Source organism: Castor canadensis, chromosome 17, assembly GCF_047511655.1.
Source record: "Castor canadensis chromosome 17, mCasCan1.hap1v2, whole genome shotgun sequence".
NCBI classification, from domain to species: Eukaryota; Metazoa; Chordata; class Mammalia; order Rodentia; family Castoridae; genus Castor; species Castor canadensis.
In genome coordinates, this window is record NC_133402.1 from 6,265,348 (window position 1) to 6,283,622 (window position 18,275).

General features: G+C 37.4%; 1 protein-coding gene across 31 annotated transcripts in view; it reads left to right on the forward strand.

Moving 5' to 3' along the window:
* Window positions 1-18,275, forward strand: part of Rbfox1 (RNA binding fox-1 homolog 1) — a 1,956,039-nt gene that overhangs the window by 1,918,290 nt on the left and 19,474 nt on the right. For 21 of the 31 annotated variants that reach the window (XM_074060397.1, XM_074060412.1, XM_074060401.1 and 18 more), the window contains one exon: window positions 5,368-5,432. In XM_074060397.1, coding sequence (XP_073916498.1) covers window positions 5,368-5,432 — 65 coding nt within the window. Of the gene's footprint in view, window positions 1-281; window positions 325-5,367; window positions 5,433-18,275 lie in introns of all 31 variants that reach the window. The other 10 variants (XM_074060407.1, XM_074060396.1, XM_074060399.1 and 7 more) reach the window with 1 other exon arrangement.

Genomic DNA, 18,275 nt, shown 5'->3' on the forward strand with positions numbered 1-18,275 from the left:
ATCCTTTTTCCTTCTTTAAAAAGAAACACAGGTTATATTCCAAATACAAATAGTTCGGTGATTCCTATCTCCACCTTCGTTATCTCAAGAAAGAGATTTATAACTCCAAGTGTTGGATGATGCCTGGTTCCCCCTTGGGATTTGTGGGTCACGCTCAAGCATTGGTGAACTAAGAGAAGCAAACTTGTAAATGAATTGCTCTGGAATTTGTCTAACTTATGCCTTTTCTTTTATTTATTTCATTTTTGCATTGAAAACATTACATTTCTGTTTCCTTATAGAGTAGTGTATCAAGAGCCTGTGTATGGCAATAAATTACTACAGGTATGAATTCCCGACTGATGGAACAACTCATCACTATAATTGTGGGTTTGCTGTGAAATCCTTACTAACAATATGATTCTTGAGAGGGAAATCCTCTAACACAGGAGGAAGAAAGACTTGACTGAATTTTCCAGTTTTAATGTGAATTCTAGATTAGAGATGTTCACCTCTTCTGCTATGTCATGGTGGCAATGAGAGAGCTCCTTCCCAGTATCAAGGCAGACTCCATGACTGACATTAGATAGCTCTAGCTATGAATTTGTTTAGGTCAATGAGTTCATTGAATCGGATGTCTAGCTTGGCTTAAAAATGTATTTGGAGTCAATTAATAATTTCTTGGCTTGAAAATGGATCTGGAGTCAATTGATAAAAATTCAGCAAAAAGAATCAGAGGGTTTCATTGAATTAATTACCTTGGTTTTTTTTTTTAACTGATTCTTTGGAGTCCAATGAAATGTTTAAATAAAAAACCTTTTATACATGCAGCATTGAGGCTTAGCCCAACTAACATCTCACATAACCCTCCCTGGTTTTCATGTAGCCAGTCAGAAATTTATTTCGTACTTTTCAGAAGCTGAAACAATCCCCAAAAGAGTGGATTTAGTGGGAAGGGGAAAACAAACTCAACACATCTCTTGCTGGATAAGTGTCTCAAAATTTGGTCTATACTAACATTGAAACTTTGAAGTAAATGAAAAGATGAGCATCCAAGTCAGGCATAGTGGTACATATCTGTAATCCCAACACTCAGGAGGCTAAGGCAGGAGGATTGAGAGTTCAAGGCCAGCCCTGGATATTATGCAAGATCTTGTCTGAAGTAAAGAAGAATATCAAAGTACAGATATCTAGTGGGAATTTTCTCACATGAGTTTCCTTAGCCCCTGCAATTCCTGTCTATATTCAGTATTTTAAGACAATTACCAAGATCCTATTTTTAAGCCACAAGAATTGATCTAATTTTAATTTTTAAAATCCCTGAATTGACAAAGGGTACTTGGATCCAGGAAAGTGAAAAGTAGTTAAAATTCCTGAGATCAACTTTGATGGTCACATTTCAAGAAAACTGGACTTCAACAGTTACACATCAAAAGGCACAGAATGCATAAAGCAGATAACTAGGAAGTCATGATTTATATTTAAAATTTTCATTTTGCAAAATGTTCTTATAAATGTTACTATAGGAAATAAAGCACGAGTTCTATGTATACCACACTGATATACCTGCTTTGCACAAAGTGAGACCAGGCCCTTGGCTAGTCTCTGAAAGGAGGAGAGCCTTTATCTGTGGTTGGAACCAATTCTCCTTTCCTGTGCACTCAAGCTTAAGAGAAGTGCATGTGGCCCCATACAGGTTACAGTCCTACCCATGTGCACATCCCCACTAGCAGAGAAAGGTTTCCCTTCTTGTCTCTTCTAAGGCAACATCTTTTCCCTAAAGTATTAGTCCCAAAGTTAAAACTTTGCTTCCCATCACCAAACTACTTTGAGATTCCTTGAAGATCCACAGTGTACATCGGTATTGTTTTAAGAAGATCCTCAGAGAAACATTTCATCTGGTTTAAGCCAGCATATCCAAAACCTATTTGATCATGGAGCCTTCTCTTTATGTGCCACCGTTAATATGCCACCAAGGACAATTTTGGAAATGCCTTACCAGAGTAGCATTTAAGATCCTTAATGGGTAACCACTCCAATTGATCTCCAGAGATGTCACTAAAAAAGAAAGATTTCAGTCTATGTCAACCGGAATGTTCTTAGAAGTCCCTAATTTGTGGTGGTAGCAGAGGGAATCCATACTGGCCATTTAAAATTTATTTTTATATAAAGTCATATATTTTCCTGCACAAGATGTGAAAATCAGTATGTTTTATGAGCAAGGAGTATAGAAGTATATTGTGTAGTTTCCTTTATCCTTTGGTTGGATGGAGGGAAAAACCTCCATCATTGTCAATGACACACTTTTTCTCACAAGGTCTGGGAGGATGAGGTTCAACATGAACAGGGTCTGGTGACCTCAAGTAGAAGAGAAATCCCCTTTTCTGGACATTATCACAGAAGCATGTAGAAGCAGTGGCAATGCTTAGCAATCTGCAAAATATGAAGCAATAAAATTGATTGGAGTCACCTGTTAGAAAGGAAAATTAAAGCAATTTGTAATTTTGATTATTTTACAGTGCATTCACATATCTATTGAGTTAACACACAAATCTGTTATTCCCCTAATATGAATTTCATACAGAATAAAAATAGCAAGGAAGACAGTGTAATAGAGAGAGTGGATGTATCAAGCCACCTAATCCCTTTCCAACTTAATTATCTCATGTTTCAAGGATCACTTAGACTTGTGTTGTACAGTACTGTAGCCAAGAGCTCCACGTGGCTATTTACATTTAAATCAAATTAACTAAAATTAAATAAATTAAAATTTCAGTTAATTGCACCATCCCCATTTCAAGGGTCCAGTAAATACTTAAGACAGTTGGCTTCCATGTTAGCCATCTTACAGAACATTTCTCCCATCAGCACATAATCTACTGAACTGCAAAATCAAGGTCAAAGTGTCTTCATTTGCTCTGAAGACATTAGAAAACCATGGTATTAACTCTTGACTTAAGAAGACTTGGAAACAATTTCCTGAATAACAAAGAGAAAAGTTAGGGCATTGACACTTGTGTTGTCTTATATAAAAACACACAGTTTTTTCCTTTAAATGGCCAAGTAATGTGCAAATACATAGAATATAGATCATTCAGCATAGGTGACCACATCCATTGTGCGGAAGAAGCCCAGGTGGATGCATCTGCATTTTATGTTCCTATAAGTATCAACCCTGAAAGCAGTGAGACTCATTTTAGTTATTTATTTTCTCATTTGTGAAACTTGTCATACTGGGTGCCATGGCCCACTTCTGTAATCTTAACTACTTGAGAGGTGGATATTGGGAGGATTGTGGTTCAGTACCAGCCCAGGCTAAAAATTAGCAAGACCCCATCACAACAAATAGCTATGCAGGTGGCATAAATAGAGGGTCATAACCCAGACAAAAAAAAAATTCACCTGAGACTCTACCTGAAAAATTACTATAGCAAAAAATAAATAAACAAACTTGCTACCTGCTTTCCCTGACTGAACCTACTGCAGAAATTGGGGAAGAAATGCAAAGTTGAAGCCAAGAGGGTTTGCAAATGGAACATTGCTGGAAATGTTTTTTGGGACCAAATTCACAACCACCCAATCACAATTTTCAAGGTATGACATGAATACCTATGCAAGTACATTTTTGTTGGTCTAGAAGAAAGAAACACACACACATTTTTCCCAGCATTTTTCAGTAGTTATCGCTACTGCCTCATAGCAACCAGCTAGCCAATTCTGACCTCTTTCTACCTCATTAGGCTTAATGTGCCTATTTGCACCCCTGCATCTTTCTGATGCATCTTGAAAGCCAAGAAGATAGGCAAGCAGATGTAAAGAATAGCTCCAGAAATCTGGTGACCTGATTTCTCCTCAGCTCATCATTCCACACCTTGAGCTCAGTGCTGGTATGACAACTCCTTTCGTTTGTGACTCCCCAGCACACTTAATGAGTTTCCCCACTCCTAATTAGAGAACATGGCGTTTGGAACACCAGGTGGTGCAGAGCTAAGACCTTTTGTTTTGTTTTGTAACTTCCACATGTATTTTTTTTTAAGGAAGACTTTCACAAAAAAAAATGTTGGCTCCAAATGATTGGTGATTATCTCTCAGGATGTCTTAGATGTGTCTTCACTGGGGCTGATTCAAAAGAACGTTTTTTAAGGATAAACTAGCTGTTTTGAATAGCTGTGCTAGTTGCTTCTGATTGACTCTGAAAGTTATTCATGGTTAGAAGAGGATGGAAAGAAAGTATTGAGACAAGTTTGCCTATAAGTTGAAAGATTCGTTGTGCAGCTTTCCTGTCTCACCTGTTCTTTCAGCTCCTTCTTGTAGTAAAACCACATGTAATGACATTGGCTAGAAGCCCTTGGACACAGTATTCTATCCTAAGTTGCCCCTTCACAGTGAGGGTGAGCATCCTTCCCTCAGAGGATCATGGGACTGTCTAATCTAATTAGAGTCTGAATAGTCCCTGCTTTCAGATGGGAACTTGGATCCTGCTTGTTAATTGTGCTGACGTCATTCCGCAGTGGTTGAATGTCTCTGGTCTGTTTCCAGTTGATGATCAGTGCCCCACTGCACACACTTCATTTTGACTATGCCCATTTGCTCAATCTCTCTGCTTAACTGAACAATCGCAACTACTGATACTTACAGCTAAATGTTAATTATTTTTCTTTTCAGAGTTTTCTCTTAATGATTTTATTTACAAATTAGAAGACTTTATCATATTTTCCACACCAAATCCCTCATCTGAACCAGTGTGGCAAATAGTATATTTTTAGCCAAGACAACAGAATTTTTAACAAGTGTTCACCATTCACGTTTATTATAATTATGTAACACTTAGAAAGCTGAAATGATCCAAAAGTGTTAGTAGTTAAATAACTGTATATGCAATTAATTACTAATAAACTTTCTTTCAAAGGGTGATCTGATTTTTAAAATCAATATAAAAGGAACACAATGTATTTACTAGATTTTTATAAGGATACTAATCAAGGATTATTTGAATGAAATTTAAGTCCATATCTGATAAGTAATGGTAAAGCAAAATCAATTTTGAAAATCTGGAAAGTTCAGCAAAGTATAAAGACTGTCTAAGTAATCCCCCATAATTCTCCACACCCCAAGACAATCACTATTAACACTTAAGTACTTTTCCTTCAAAGGGCAATCTGGGTTCTTCCTTTGGGATGTGCTTATTAGGATCGCTAACCTGTAACATGCAGCCAGGATTAGTAGTCAACCCATTCTGTCTCCGGTGTGTTTTGTACTAAGCTTTCATTAACCTCAGCTTTAGACTGGTAGATTTGGGTAACTGCTGTTCTGGTGTAGTCTCACCTCTGGGCATCCATGAGTGGGGCTCCTTTTCATCTCTAAGTCCAATTTCTTCTTGTGTTTTAGGGTGGTTATGCTGCATACCGCTATGCCCAGCCTACCCCCGCCACTGCAGCTGCCTACAGTGACAGGTAAGAATCTTGTTTCTTGTGCTTGACAACTACTGAAAATTATCATAGTTGGTGGGATAGGAGATTGTTGTCCAGTCTTGCTGAAAGTGCATGACCTCTGGGGAGATAGCCCCCAAAAGTTTGGTCCCATGGTAAAGGTAAACACAGATCACATGGGAGAGGAATGATTCTTAAGTCTAGTTCATTATAAACTTCTCATACTCTCTCTGCTACAACACAATGAAAATAACAAGTTTTGTCCCTGTATAGTTGCTTTTCAAATCTCTTTAAAATCTTTTCAAATCTTTTCCCATGACCATATGCCTTATACACATGTACATACACACACACACCCCTGTACACTCCCTGTGTGACCTTTTCAAGGTCTTCTATGTAAGACTATGGTTTCACCTAACTCCCAAGAAGGAAAACAGAAGATGATAAACTCTTCAGATTTACCTCCCCTACCCCAAAGCATTCTTTCCACTGCCTTTTTAAATTCAAAATAAAGGAAAGCAAAATTCTTCTGGCTTCCCTAAGGAGATTCATTCTTTGTGACCATGCCCAGTGTCCAGTCCCACAAACATAACCTTTATTTGCAGTGCACACTCCACATGAAGATTGACAGTGGGAGGGCCAGAAAGTATGCTTGAGAAATGCAGAAGTCAGAATGAATGTGTGTGGGTGGCTTGATCCCCCAGGCTTTATAGATGAGTTGATTCCTAAAACAGCAAGTCACAGCTATTTTGTACAGGTGCCTTGAAAAAAAAACAATGCGTACATTTCCATATTGAATGCAGTTTCTTGGCTCTGTTTTCTGAGGACATAAATGTGAATGTTCAGACGCTCTGCATGCTGAAATGTCACAGAGGGGGCTTATTTTGGTAATGACTCCTTTAATTTAAAAATATGTCTCATGAGTAAAACAATAATGGTAACGATTTGCATGTGTGGCTGAGGCATGCTTGGTCAGACAGGTAAGCAGGCAATGGACTTGAGTCTTGAATGAGAAGTGTCGGCAGACATGGGTCTCCCACCTGGCCTGTGGTGATTGAGTTCCTGTCTTGGTTTGCTGTGGGGTGCTTTTCCAGCCGTTCCATTCCATTTCTCACAAGATGAGTTGTGAGTTCATTGTAGCTACAGAATTCTTCTGCAATATAATAAAGCAAAAAGAAATCCCTGAATCTGAAATGCTGCACTAAGAAAAACCCCACACACAAACTTGTAATAAGTGGCTCCTTGACAAGACACAGCTGAGATCTGCTGTCTGGTTATATGCAGGTATTATTATTTTTTCTTATAAGCAGCTATAATAAGTTCTCCAGGCTGTAGGGAGCCTTTGAAAAAATCCAAACCATTGTCAAGACATACTTGTAAATACATAAATTTTCTATTTACCCAATAATTAGTTGCCAAAATGCAAAATGTTTCGTGTAAATTATTATCTACAATACACTTTGACCCTGAATTAGGAAAATAGAGAGGGTCAATAAAGCTAATAAAAATGATAGCAATCTTGAAATACTCAAGATCATTCAGCAAATGAAAAGGCTTAATGCTCAATTCTCCACACTGAAGATTCATGCAGTATCAACTGTAATGGGGTTCAGCCAAAACCCTTAATTATTTTTATGAAAATATCTCTAGATGTTAAATTCTCAAACACCCACTTTGTATGTAATTACAATCATAGTAACTTTAGCCTGCTGTATAATTATAAGCATCTTAAACAGATTTATTTCTTTGAGTATAAGTGCATCTATCCCCAAGTCGAAAAAAGGTTAATTACAAAGATGTAATTTAAATTGACTTCCTCAATAAGACCAATCTAGACATCTGAAAAAGTAAACAATGCTTAATATTACTCTTCTCAGAGAATTACTTCAGAAGCTAACCATCTCCACTTGCTTGCATCTAAAATTCACTTAAAATTTTCTGTACGTTGAGATAGCATATAGGTAAATATAGGTATAAGTTCTATAACTTTAATATCAAGATTTCTCATTGGCAACATATCCTACTGAAAATGCCCTCATTCTTGGATTGGTAAATCTTTAATAACTCTGCAATTCCCAGTTTGGTCTAATAGTTTCAGTTGAAGAAACCAACTAACTATATTCTTGTCCATGTAATTGGCCTCTTGCTGTTCATTAGAGACATTTGCATATTAGGTCTTCTTGGTTGCTGTAGAAATTGATTACTGGCCCTACTTAACTTTATTGTAAGCAAGATACTTGTCACATATGGAATTATTCATTGAGGTAAATCCAGTAATAGGTGAATTACCAGAAAACGTTCTCTAAGATGATATTTCTGGTTTGATCTAGCAAACTTTAAAAACTTTAAAAGTATCTCTATTAAAGTATCGTTTTATTCCTAGTAAGCAGAGGCAAAGAAGACACACATTTTGAGGAAAATTGGAAATTATCAGAATAGCTTTTGAATTTTTATTAAAGATGCCAAGCATCTAGAATTTATCTCAGGGAAATGGGATAGTAAATTAATTTTTACCCTATCACAGCGACATAGCAGTCATAGACTCTTAGGTATTCTTCTCTGGACATCAGACAGGAAGACAAAAAGATAAACTTCTTCACACACACACACACATACACACACATGCAAATACCTTCATACTAGGAAAGAAAATCAGCAGGACTGGAGAATGTTTTTGGAAATGCTCACTGGTTGTCAATTTGATCAAAAGAAAAATTGCAACAAACTTTTCCTGTAATCATGAGACTCACTCTTCAGACATCTTAAAAAGGAAAGAAGTTTGATGTCCCCAGTTGGTAGAATTTTACCTTTTATCAGCAGAAATTAAGCCCTCATCAAATTAAAGATTCAGGGACCTTTGAAAAATATTGAACTGCAGTAACCTCAGGACTGCCCACAAGGTCTTTATTGGGCACTTTGCAACTCCCTGCCCATCATCTTCCTGGTTAGATGATCACATGCTGATGACCTCTGAACACCTTGAGAGGATTCTGAATGTTGACCTCCAGAATGAAGACCATCTGGTGTGGGCAAAGCTTTTCCCAAATGAAAAAGACTTAGCTGAACTAGGTAATTTTCTAGTCTCCTGGATGAATTGAATGGGGATAGGTGAAACATCTTTTCTTGGTGTTTGGTAAGCATGTGATCTCACAATTCTTTATTTTTAATCTCACTTTTATTGACGGAAAGCCAACTGTCCAAACTGTCAAAGAGATTTGTTTTCTGAGCTTGAGCCAATCAAAGCATGGCAGTGGGGCCTCTGGTCATTTGGTCATTGCATGCTACTTGATGTTGCCAATGTGTCTGGGGTGCGCTCTGGATCCCACGAGTCCATCACATTTAGTTCAGTGAATGGCTTGCTTGAATTCAGCCTGGGGTAGGCTCCTCTTTATTGATTGGCTCTTGGTTTCTTTGTGTATTCCAACTTAGTCTTTGTTGCATCTTTCAGCAGTCCAACTGGGAGGTGGGGAGGAGAGAGATACCCTGTTCAATGAATGGTGCCACATGTATGTGGAGAAATATGTATGATGTGTACATAGCTTTGATGGAAACAAATATTGGTCATGCTTGTCCTGCTTGCTAACACTAACATTTCCTAACGTCCAGTGCATGAAAATATCCCTCCATGTTAGGAAAGAGACTAGGTAGATGCAGACCAACTAGAGAAGAAAACAATACAGTGTTTGACTCTGAAGCATCGTAATTCTACTGATAGCTGCCAGGGGCCATTTCTTCATTCATTTATAGTTTCCTTTAAATATCTGCTAATGCCAGGAAACTTTTGGCACAGGATTATAGCATCAGGCTACATTGGTGTCCCTAGATGAAGTGAACGAGACTGCAAGCTATAGGATTTTGTTTTCTTTTATCCTTTTTTTCTCATTTTTATTACGATGTATTTGTTATATAGGAGAGATTCTTGTGACAGTTTTGGATAGGCTTACATAGTACATTGGTTAGATTGCTGCCACCATTTCCCCTGCAACCCTCTCCCTAACCCACTTAAAGCAATTGCAAGAGGTTGTCTTTTTTTTAAGAACTTAAAGTTTCATTGTCAAGTTAGTGTTAGAAGGTATACATGAAATTGTTCTTTTTGTGTGACAAATAGTAGAATATTGGCAATCCTACATATCTCAACTTAATAGAAATCCAAATAAAATCACATTAATAGCAACTATCTTGCTCTGTGCTGATACATCATCCCACTGTTACACATTCCTTTATGCCTTATGGCCTCCCAAGGGATTCAAAAGAGTATCTAGGTAGATCTTAATATAAGAAAGGCAAGACTTGTCAAGTTCATTTAAACTTGTTGAGTCTAAGTGAGTATCATTTAAATCTTGTAGTGATAACCTATCAATAAAAGTGTCTACTTTGGTGAAAAATAGATTAATATTTCCTAAAACTCAATAGGCATAAGTTGGCATGTCTTTGGGGTTTGGCCTACTTCTATTTAAAATTATATAGATAGATGTACACATATGTACATACATACATGAGTAGATGAATGGGTGGATGGATATACACAAAGAGAGGTAGATGATACATAGGTAGTTGGGTGAATAAGTGGAAGGAAGGAAGGAAGGACAGACAGAGGAAGGGAGGGAGGGAAGGAGGGAAGATGAATGGAAGGAAGGAAGGGGAAACAAAGAAAAACACTAGCCCTCTGCCCTTTTCTAATATTTCATCATAAGCTAATCTACACTAAATAGAGCTAAATAAATTCTTACATAGAACCTTACACTGAGCGAAAGTGAGAAAGTAAAGGGATTTGAGTTGATATCCACTAGTATGGACTACTCTTCATCTATTTTAGGAGTTTTTATTTTCTGGACTCAGACTAATACAGAAATTCTTTTGTTAAAATAGACAAATAATTGCATTTAAAATGATATCACTTGATACTTATAAAGTGATAAATACTAAAAATTAGGGTGTTGTCAGCACATCCAACTTATGAGCATCCTAAATGGAAAACTTCATTTACCATTTAAACATCTTTTCTTCCTTGTACAAAAGTTGCTTTTTTAAAAATGTACTTTATGGTCTTGATGATTTGACCTGTTTTGCTATGTGGTAAGATACACAAAGTTTAATGCATGGATTATATAAAACCTTTAATGAGGCTAGCCTTGCAAACCAGACAAAGGAAGAACGTATCACTGTTTTTACAGTGCTCTTTTCTGAACCAAATCTGAGAGACTATATCTGGTCAAAAGCAGTAGTAAGTCCTTGTACCTATTTTTGATGTATGCAAGGAGCGATCTCAAGATCTTATGCAAGTGCCTGGTTTAGAGCACCAGATCAAGACCTGGCAACTTCCTTTTAATGACCTGTTTGCTTATTCACCAAGCCAGGAGAAGCACATGTGCCATGTAATATGGTTGGTTATCATATCATCTTCTAGGGGAATATCCCATCTTCCATCTTCCTTCTCACATACTGCTAAAAATAGCTTCCCATGTATAAGATGATGACAATAGGAATGGTAACTTTATATTTTTTTAATTTTATAGCCAATTTTCCATTTAATGTTCTTAATTGGAAGGATAAATGCTGCCAGCTCTATGCTCAATTCTTATTATATTTATGTTTTCAATCTTCTTGGACAAACCAATTCTTGGAAAAAATCTAGTGAGGGCATTGGAAACCTGGGTGATACCAAGGGTGATATTTCCAGATCAATAAAGAACTGAGGTCATGGAGATTCAAAGGGAACAGACAAGGACCCCATGGCATTTCCCAATTAAGATAAGGGTCCCTGGGCATGAGGAAGTTAGGTTGAGGTGACAGTCTAGACTGTTGAATCCAAACATGACAGTGAGTAGGAATCATTCCTCTATAGACTGTTCGATTGATAGAACTTTGCTGTGGTTCTAATTTTTAGTTTTCTACTCTTTCCTGTTATTTTCACTCATCCTGACAAGCACTTCTGGATTTGCAATTAAAAAAAAAAAGATGCTATGTTACTTTGTAATAGAAATGTAGGGAAAAAAGGTCTTTATTTATATCCTTCTGTACCCCAGCACCTGTAGAAGTGTGTCCAGATTTTTATTACAACTTCAGGTTGAAAACATACATGTATGTATGTATATAGTCTCATTTCTATGTATCTTTATTTTTCTTTTGCATTTAATGCTCACTTTGAACAGATTCAGTTGCTTTTTCAGTGACTCATGGTCCCCTGTAGAAGAGAAAATAGGTAATTTTTCTAGGTAGCTTTAAGATAACTAGAAAGAAATGCATTGTCTGAGACAGCACAATTTCAAGGCACATGTGCCATACAAAACTTAATTTGTTTCATAAAATATCATATGTGTGTGTGTATATATGAGACAGTGCTTCTTTTAAAGTGGTTCTGATAGGGGCATTCTCAAAAAAATTATAACTGAGGAAATTATATTTTCTCCTAGCTTACCTTATAGATTGCTATCAATTTTACTTGACAACAATTAACATAGCTCTGAAGTAGGAAAAAGGGAACATATAGCGCTTCCTAGTGGCATCACTATGATTTTGAAATCTGGTGCCATGGATGTCAAACTGTTAGTAATGAGATCTAATATGGCTGTTGCTGAAATATGTATTTCCTGAGCCTCTCTTATTTTTAATTTATAGACATCACACATAGATGCACACTAGAAGAAAAAGTACTTGAGTTTTTATTTCAAAAACTAATTGCCTTTGGTCCATAATCTATAATGGCTTCTTAACTGTTAGGCACTATTGCATAAAAATGTAATTGAAGCAATTTAAAAAAAAAAAAAAGAGAACAAGTCCTATAATAGTCCACAGACTAGACCAACAAGGAGCTGGGGAGAGATTAAAGGAAATTCCAAACCCAACAAACCATAGCTACCACAGCTACGAGGGTAGACATTTTTGCCAGTGATAAGACAAGGTGTAACAACTCCTCTGGTCATGTCATGGCCTAATTACACACTTTTCAGGATGCAGGTCATTGACTTGATAGGCCACAAAAAAGCAAGCAAAGCCTAACTTTTTAAGCAGTGCCATCAGGCTCTTCATCAGTGGAGGGGTTAGAGGAGAATGAGGAAGCCAGACGCTTTCTAGTGGTAGGTCAGAAATCTTGGGTGAGAATGTGCGCCCCAAGGGTGCTGTGTGAGCCCCTTCCTCTGTAGATAAAGAGTGTACCTCATAGACAACAGTGCTCAAGTAGGAGGAAATATACACAAGGTAGAATCTTAGCGCATGATACATCTGTGGATGTGGCAATAAAAATTAAACCCCTCTACTTCCTCGCCATGTGTTTTTCTTTGTGTTGCTTTGTTGTTTTTTGTTGCTGTTTTGCCACTAGGAGGTATGTTATTGATGCTACCTTATGGAGTGAGACAGAACTTTTCACTAAAAATCTCTACCATTCCCCTTAAGGTTATCAAAGCGAGCTCTGACTGTGTACCTATGAACACAAGTTGAATTCTTTCCCACAAATACTGATTTCTGTTTACATGTGGCCTCCAAGTCATTTCCATATTTGTGTGCAACACATGCATGTGAACAGTCCTTTGACAGAAATAAATGACTTCTGATGATTTTCTCCCTGGTATGGATCACAATGATTGATTTCTCTGGAATTAGACTCTCCTCAAAACCATAGTGCATTTCATACTTAATTAACATACAAAACATTTAGAGGAGGGGCTAGTGTTGGGGGATGGGAGTTTGGAGGGTGGAACTAGAGAGACTACAAACAGTATCTAGTCAATTTTGTCATTGTCTCCAGACTCGTTTTCACTGCATTCTAGTACATGGGTGTTTGGATAGACTAACAGATCTTGAGGAATTGAAACATAACCAAGGCCAAGGATTCTGTCCTCTTAATTATCTCAGTCATCTAGATGGAAGTGCTCTGGCCTGAAATTGTAGACATGCACATTTCTGATAACCTTATTCAGTGCTCCCCCTGAACTGTTAACCATCTCCTCTCCATTCTCCCTTCCTAAGTGAGCATCTCTCAAAATCCATTTCCTTGTGACTTCCTTCAACTAGCCTATGGCCACGATCATGTTCTTTACTCTAAAGATTAATGGGTAGAGAAAGTGATTCCGTGCTATTGTCTTGTCACTGGTGGCATAGTAGACTCCCATTAATGTATGTACCCTGGAGAAGTCCTATCTGATTTCTCTTAACATTTTTTGAGCCTCAGTGTTCTTATCTATGAAACGGGTACCATCAGACCTGAAAAAATCAGAAGAGATGAAGATGAGCATAATAAATGAATAAGGTAGTGCAGGTGGTACCAATAACTCGATTTCTGATTGACAGGTATCTTAGACTACAGGTGGTTATTTTTAAGCCCTGGCTATATAGCGTCAACAGCAAGCAATTAAATTCATTTAAGTTGTGAGTCATTTTTGGACTGAGCAGACTGTAAGACCCACTGTAGCACTAACATTTTGGGAAACTGTGCTTTGCTCTACAGCCCAGCACAGGTCATGGCTGTATGGATTTAAAATAGCATCTTATACATGCATCATACCCACTCTTTGATTTATACATGCTGTACTATTGATGGTCAGAATATGATTACAGACTTAGATTTGAGACTCACTACAGTTACTTACTGCATGAAATGATGTGGGAAAACTCTTTGAACCATTTGATTTTCAACTGCCTTATCTACTAAGTGGGAGTAATGGGTGATCATTGCCTCATTGAGTTGTTAAAAGAACTCGCTGTGGTCACTAACGGAAGTCCTTTAGCTAGAGTCAAAACTTAGCACTCAGGATGGTATTATTACCGTTATTTATATTATTATCAATATCACTCAGCCATGGAGTGTTTTGTTTTGTCTTGAGTCATACATGATTTTCGTGTTGAAATGGATTTTAGGAGTTAGAATAATTTTTGATTAAGTATATTGTTTTTGTTTTTGACTCTTGGATTCTGAGAAATATAAAAATGGGTTAGGAACAATGAGGCCCAACACCTTCTCCTTCACATTCATCCTCTTCCTTGGGTATGTATTTCTCTCCCCCTTGCCCATGGAACAACTCAAGCTGTCAGGAGCACACCAGATTCACTGTTGAGGTACTCAGTTTTCCCAGTGTAAACTCAAATCCTAAACCATCACTGCATCAGATTTTCATGAAACCTGTTGTGTGCCCTCTTCTTTGAGTGAGGAGAGAAGATGACTCTGTATCTTTTGTCAGTCTATGCAGGCAAAAAGTTAGGGCCAGTTTCCAATAAAGTGACTTCTCATTCATTCTCTTCCAAATTTGCACAAAAAAATTCTATAAGGGGCATATACATTATCTAATATCCTCACTTTCGAAATAAGGAAAACAAGGCTCAGAAAGATGGCAAGATATTTATAGTGGAACCTGGCTTGTAAATGACAGGGCATGGCTTCCAGATTCGCTGTTAGTTCTATTTCATCTGAACCTGGAACACAAGTGAAGATTGTGAAGGATGTTAGATGTAGAAGAATCTAAAATGACAAAAGGGGACATTTCTCAAGGTCTCCAGGTAATGGAGAGGTACCTAAATATGAATTTCAAAACCTCAGAGCTTTCTGATAGAATAGTCAAATTAAGGACAGAAGGACCACCCTTAATCTCTTTCCATTTAAGCTTTTTTTTTTTGTTTTTTGAGTTACTGAGGCTTGAACTCAGGGCTTTCACCTTAAGCCACTCCACTAGCTCTATTTTTGTAATAGGGTTGTTTGAGATAGGGTCTCGCAGAACTATTTGCCCGGGCTGGCTTCGAACCACAATCCTCCTGATCTCTGCCTCCTGAATCACTAGGATTACAGGCATGAGCCACCGGCACCCAGCTAAAACTTCTTAAGTATGCAACATTAGCAAAAGAAATGTGTCTATGTAAAATGTTTTAAATGTATTTTACTGTATTTCCCCCCTTTAAAAAGGGGGATTAGTATAGGTTCTTTTACAGATTTCTTTAGTTCATCTGTTTATTTGCTTATATGTCTGTTTACACCTCATCTCATTCCACAACTTGCCATAGACTATTGGAGTGTGATACAATATATATTAAACTATAAATAATAACAGGACAGGGAAAAACTTCATGTGAATGGGATATGTGCCATTCTAGAACAGAATTTTATAACTGGATATGGCAGGGGAAGTTAAATATTAATCATAAGCAAGTAAATCCCCTTTCGAAGGGATAAAACTGAAATATAGATGAGATTGCAAGCTTCTGGACAGGCAAGCCAATACAGATGTCCCCCGTGATTTAAACACCAGGAGCACAGCGTCCAGTGCATTAGGTTAAGCTCAGTGTCCTCACTCATGACCTGAAGATTGAATGAATGTCGGGAATAAACTGTTAAAGTCAGCAACAGAATTTGAATTGGATCAGCTTATTTCTGCATGCTATGTTAATGTAAAGAAAACACTCATAGCTGGATTGCGTGTGGTCCTTATAGTAACTTATTTAGAAGAGCAAGAAGAATAACTTAATTATTGGGAATTCCCACCTCAATTTTTTGTATGTAGAAAAGGAAGCATTTTGGTAAGCACATTTATAAAATAATTAGTAAGTAATATATGTAATTACTGGAATATAAGTATGACCAGTTCAAATAATTATAAAATACTGAAACCAATACTGTATAATTTACTTTAAATGCAGCAAATTCAACTATTCCTGTGGAGGCAGAACGATCCTGTGTGGTCAGGATTGTTCTCACACCATGAGGCAAATTCTTGATCTCAGTACTAGCTAGTGACTGGAGTCAAGTGAGGGATTTCTTAGGCACACTGAGAGCATGGTAACCACTCACCAAGATTCTGACTTAAATGACTGGGGAATAGACCTGGTCATCAGTCACAGATATTTTATTTTTTAAAATCCCAGCTAAATTAAAAAAAAAAATCCTAACTGGGCCATCAGAATTGGGAATTTCTGGCCTTATTACCAATAGATTCCCCAAAACTTACAGATAGAATGAATTTGACTTTTTCCCCACTACTGTTTTGAGACATTCTGGCTGCCACTTCCCCAACTATAGGGATTTTCTGGTAGATGTCCTCAGATGGTTTTAAATATAGATCAGTGTATGTGTTAAATTTAAAAATAAAAGCATTCAATAAAATAAGACTCTTGTTATGAGTGATATCAGTCTTGAGTTTTGTATAATAATACAAATACAACAGAATTGAGAAGCCAAAGACTGAGAGGAATCAAGAATCTTTAACACCAAAACTTAAAGCCAGAGTTGTTTGATTGCGGGCAGAATGGATTTGCATTTGCCTTTCTTACTTTATATATGGCTTCTCACATCCTCTCTAGCAGTACTGGCTGACCACTGGTTTTGTTTGATTCCTACACTCAGCAGTGGGCAATTTTTAAAGGAAAATTGCAAAGAGATGAGATTTAGCCTAAGAAAAAAGTAAGAAGTCAAGATGATATATGGCAAGCCACAGGACTGATTTAAATATACCACCAGCTGAGTCAGACCTAGAGTCTAAATGATTGGTCTATGAAAGCTATCCTAAAATATAAGGAATTCTGGGGATGTAAGAATAAAAAGAGAGAGAAAGAACATGCCACATGTCATTCCTTCATCATGAGTCAATGTTAAAACGAATATATTTATAATGATTTCTCTCAACTCACAATTATGTTCAAAGAGGAATCCAAATACTCTATTGTTTTGTCTCAAAGAAGCTAAAGATTCAGAACACTAAGCCTCTATGCACCTCACCCCTCACTGCTGACTGAACAGCATCCATGGGTGTGGCCCTGAAAAGAGCCTCTAAAACTCTGGGATCTTGAACTGAGACAACTGTGTTCAGATTTCATCTCTACTACTTAGTAGCTAGCTCATGTGACATTGCCTCAGTTTTCTCACCTATAAAGATGGAAATCATAAGAAGGGTTGTAAGAAAAAGTAAACAAATTCATGGTAATGACACTCACTAATGTCCTATCACAGGTACATGCTCAATCAATGTTAGATAGCAGCCTTTGAAGTCAACATTCCTAAGACTCAAGACAAACATAGTCTTCCCCATTTGGAGTCAATAATTTAACCCTTTCATTGTTTCTGTTAAATTAGTCATTCTTCCTTTTCCCATAAAACCTTCCCCTATCAATCCATCCTCCTGGGAGAAGTGGCTTTGACAACACAATGGGAATGAACTTGCAGATTTCTCACAGGGTTTCCTAAACTTTTCCACAGTGAGAAGTTACTAGGGTCACAATTCCTTCCCAGAGACACCTGCTATGTAAAACACAGTGAGAAAAATGTCCCCCTTTTGTTGGTCAGTAACCAAACCTGGGTTCATATTAAATGTATCAATTACCAGACCTCTTTCATAGAAATTCTGATGTGGGTGATCATGGTCAAAATTCATGAATTAAATTTTATCAAGCATTGTAGGTAATTCTTCAAGGAAAATTGAGAAATTCTGGAGTTAGTTCACCAAAGAAAGGAAGTCTTGGTGAAAGAATTAATGAAGGCAGAATTAGATGCAGAATCAGGAGGAAAACTGGAAAGACTCCTCAAACAAAGATGACCTTGCATAAAGCTATAGGAAATGATAAAATGAGAGGAAGAGGCAGGGAGTATGACATTACAGCTACTGGAGAGAAAATGCCATTTCAGAATGAGCTGTAAAGTCATTTCTCTTAGAACGCATCTGGACACCCTTCCTGGGCTTCTGTGGTTGCATCCTGTATAGTCTCCATAGCTAAGTTGCCCTGGAGACTAGCACATTGACCAAATAGAAGTTGCAAAAACAGGCAAAATTTGCAAGTGATTCAGCAGTTCAACACCCTTGCCACTCTGCATTCATACACTGCTTCTTAAGTGTTCTCATGATTAACAATTAGAGGATTTTTCATACCCTACCCCAGATCAGATAAGCCAGAAGT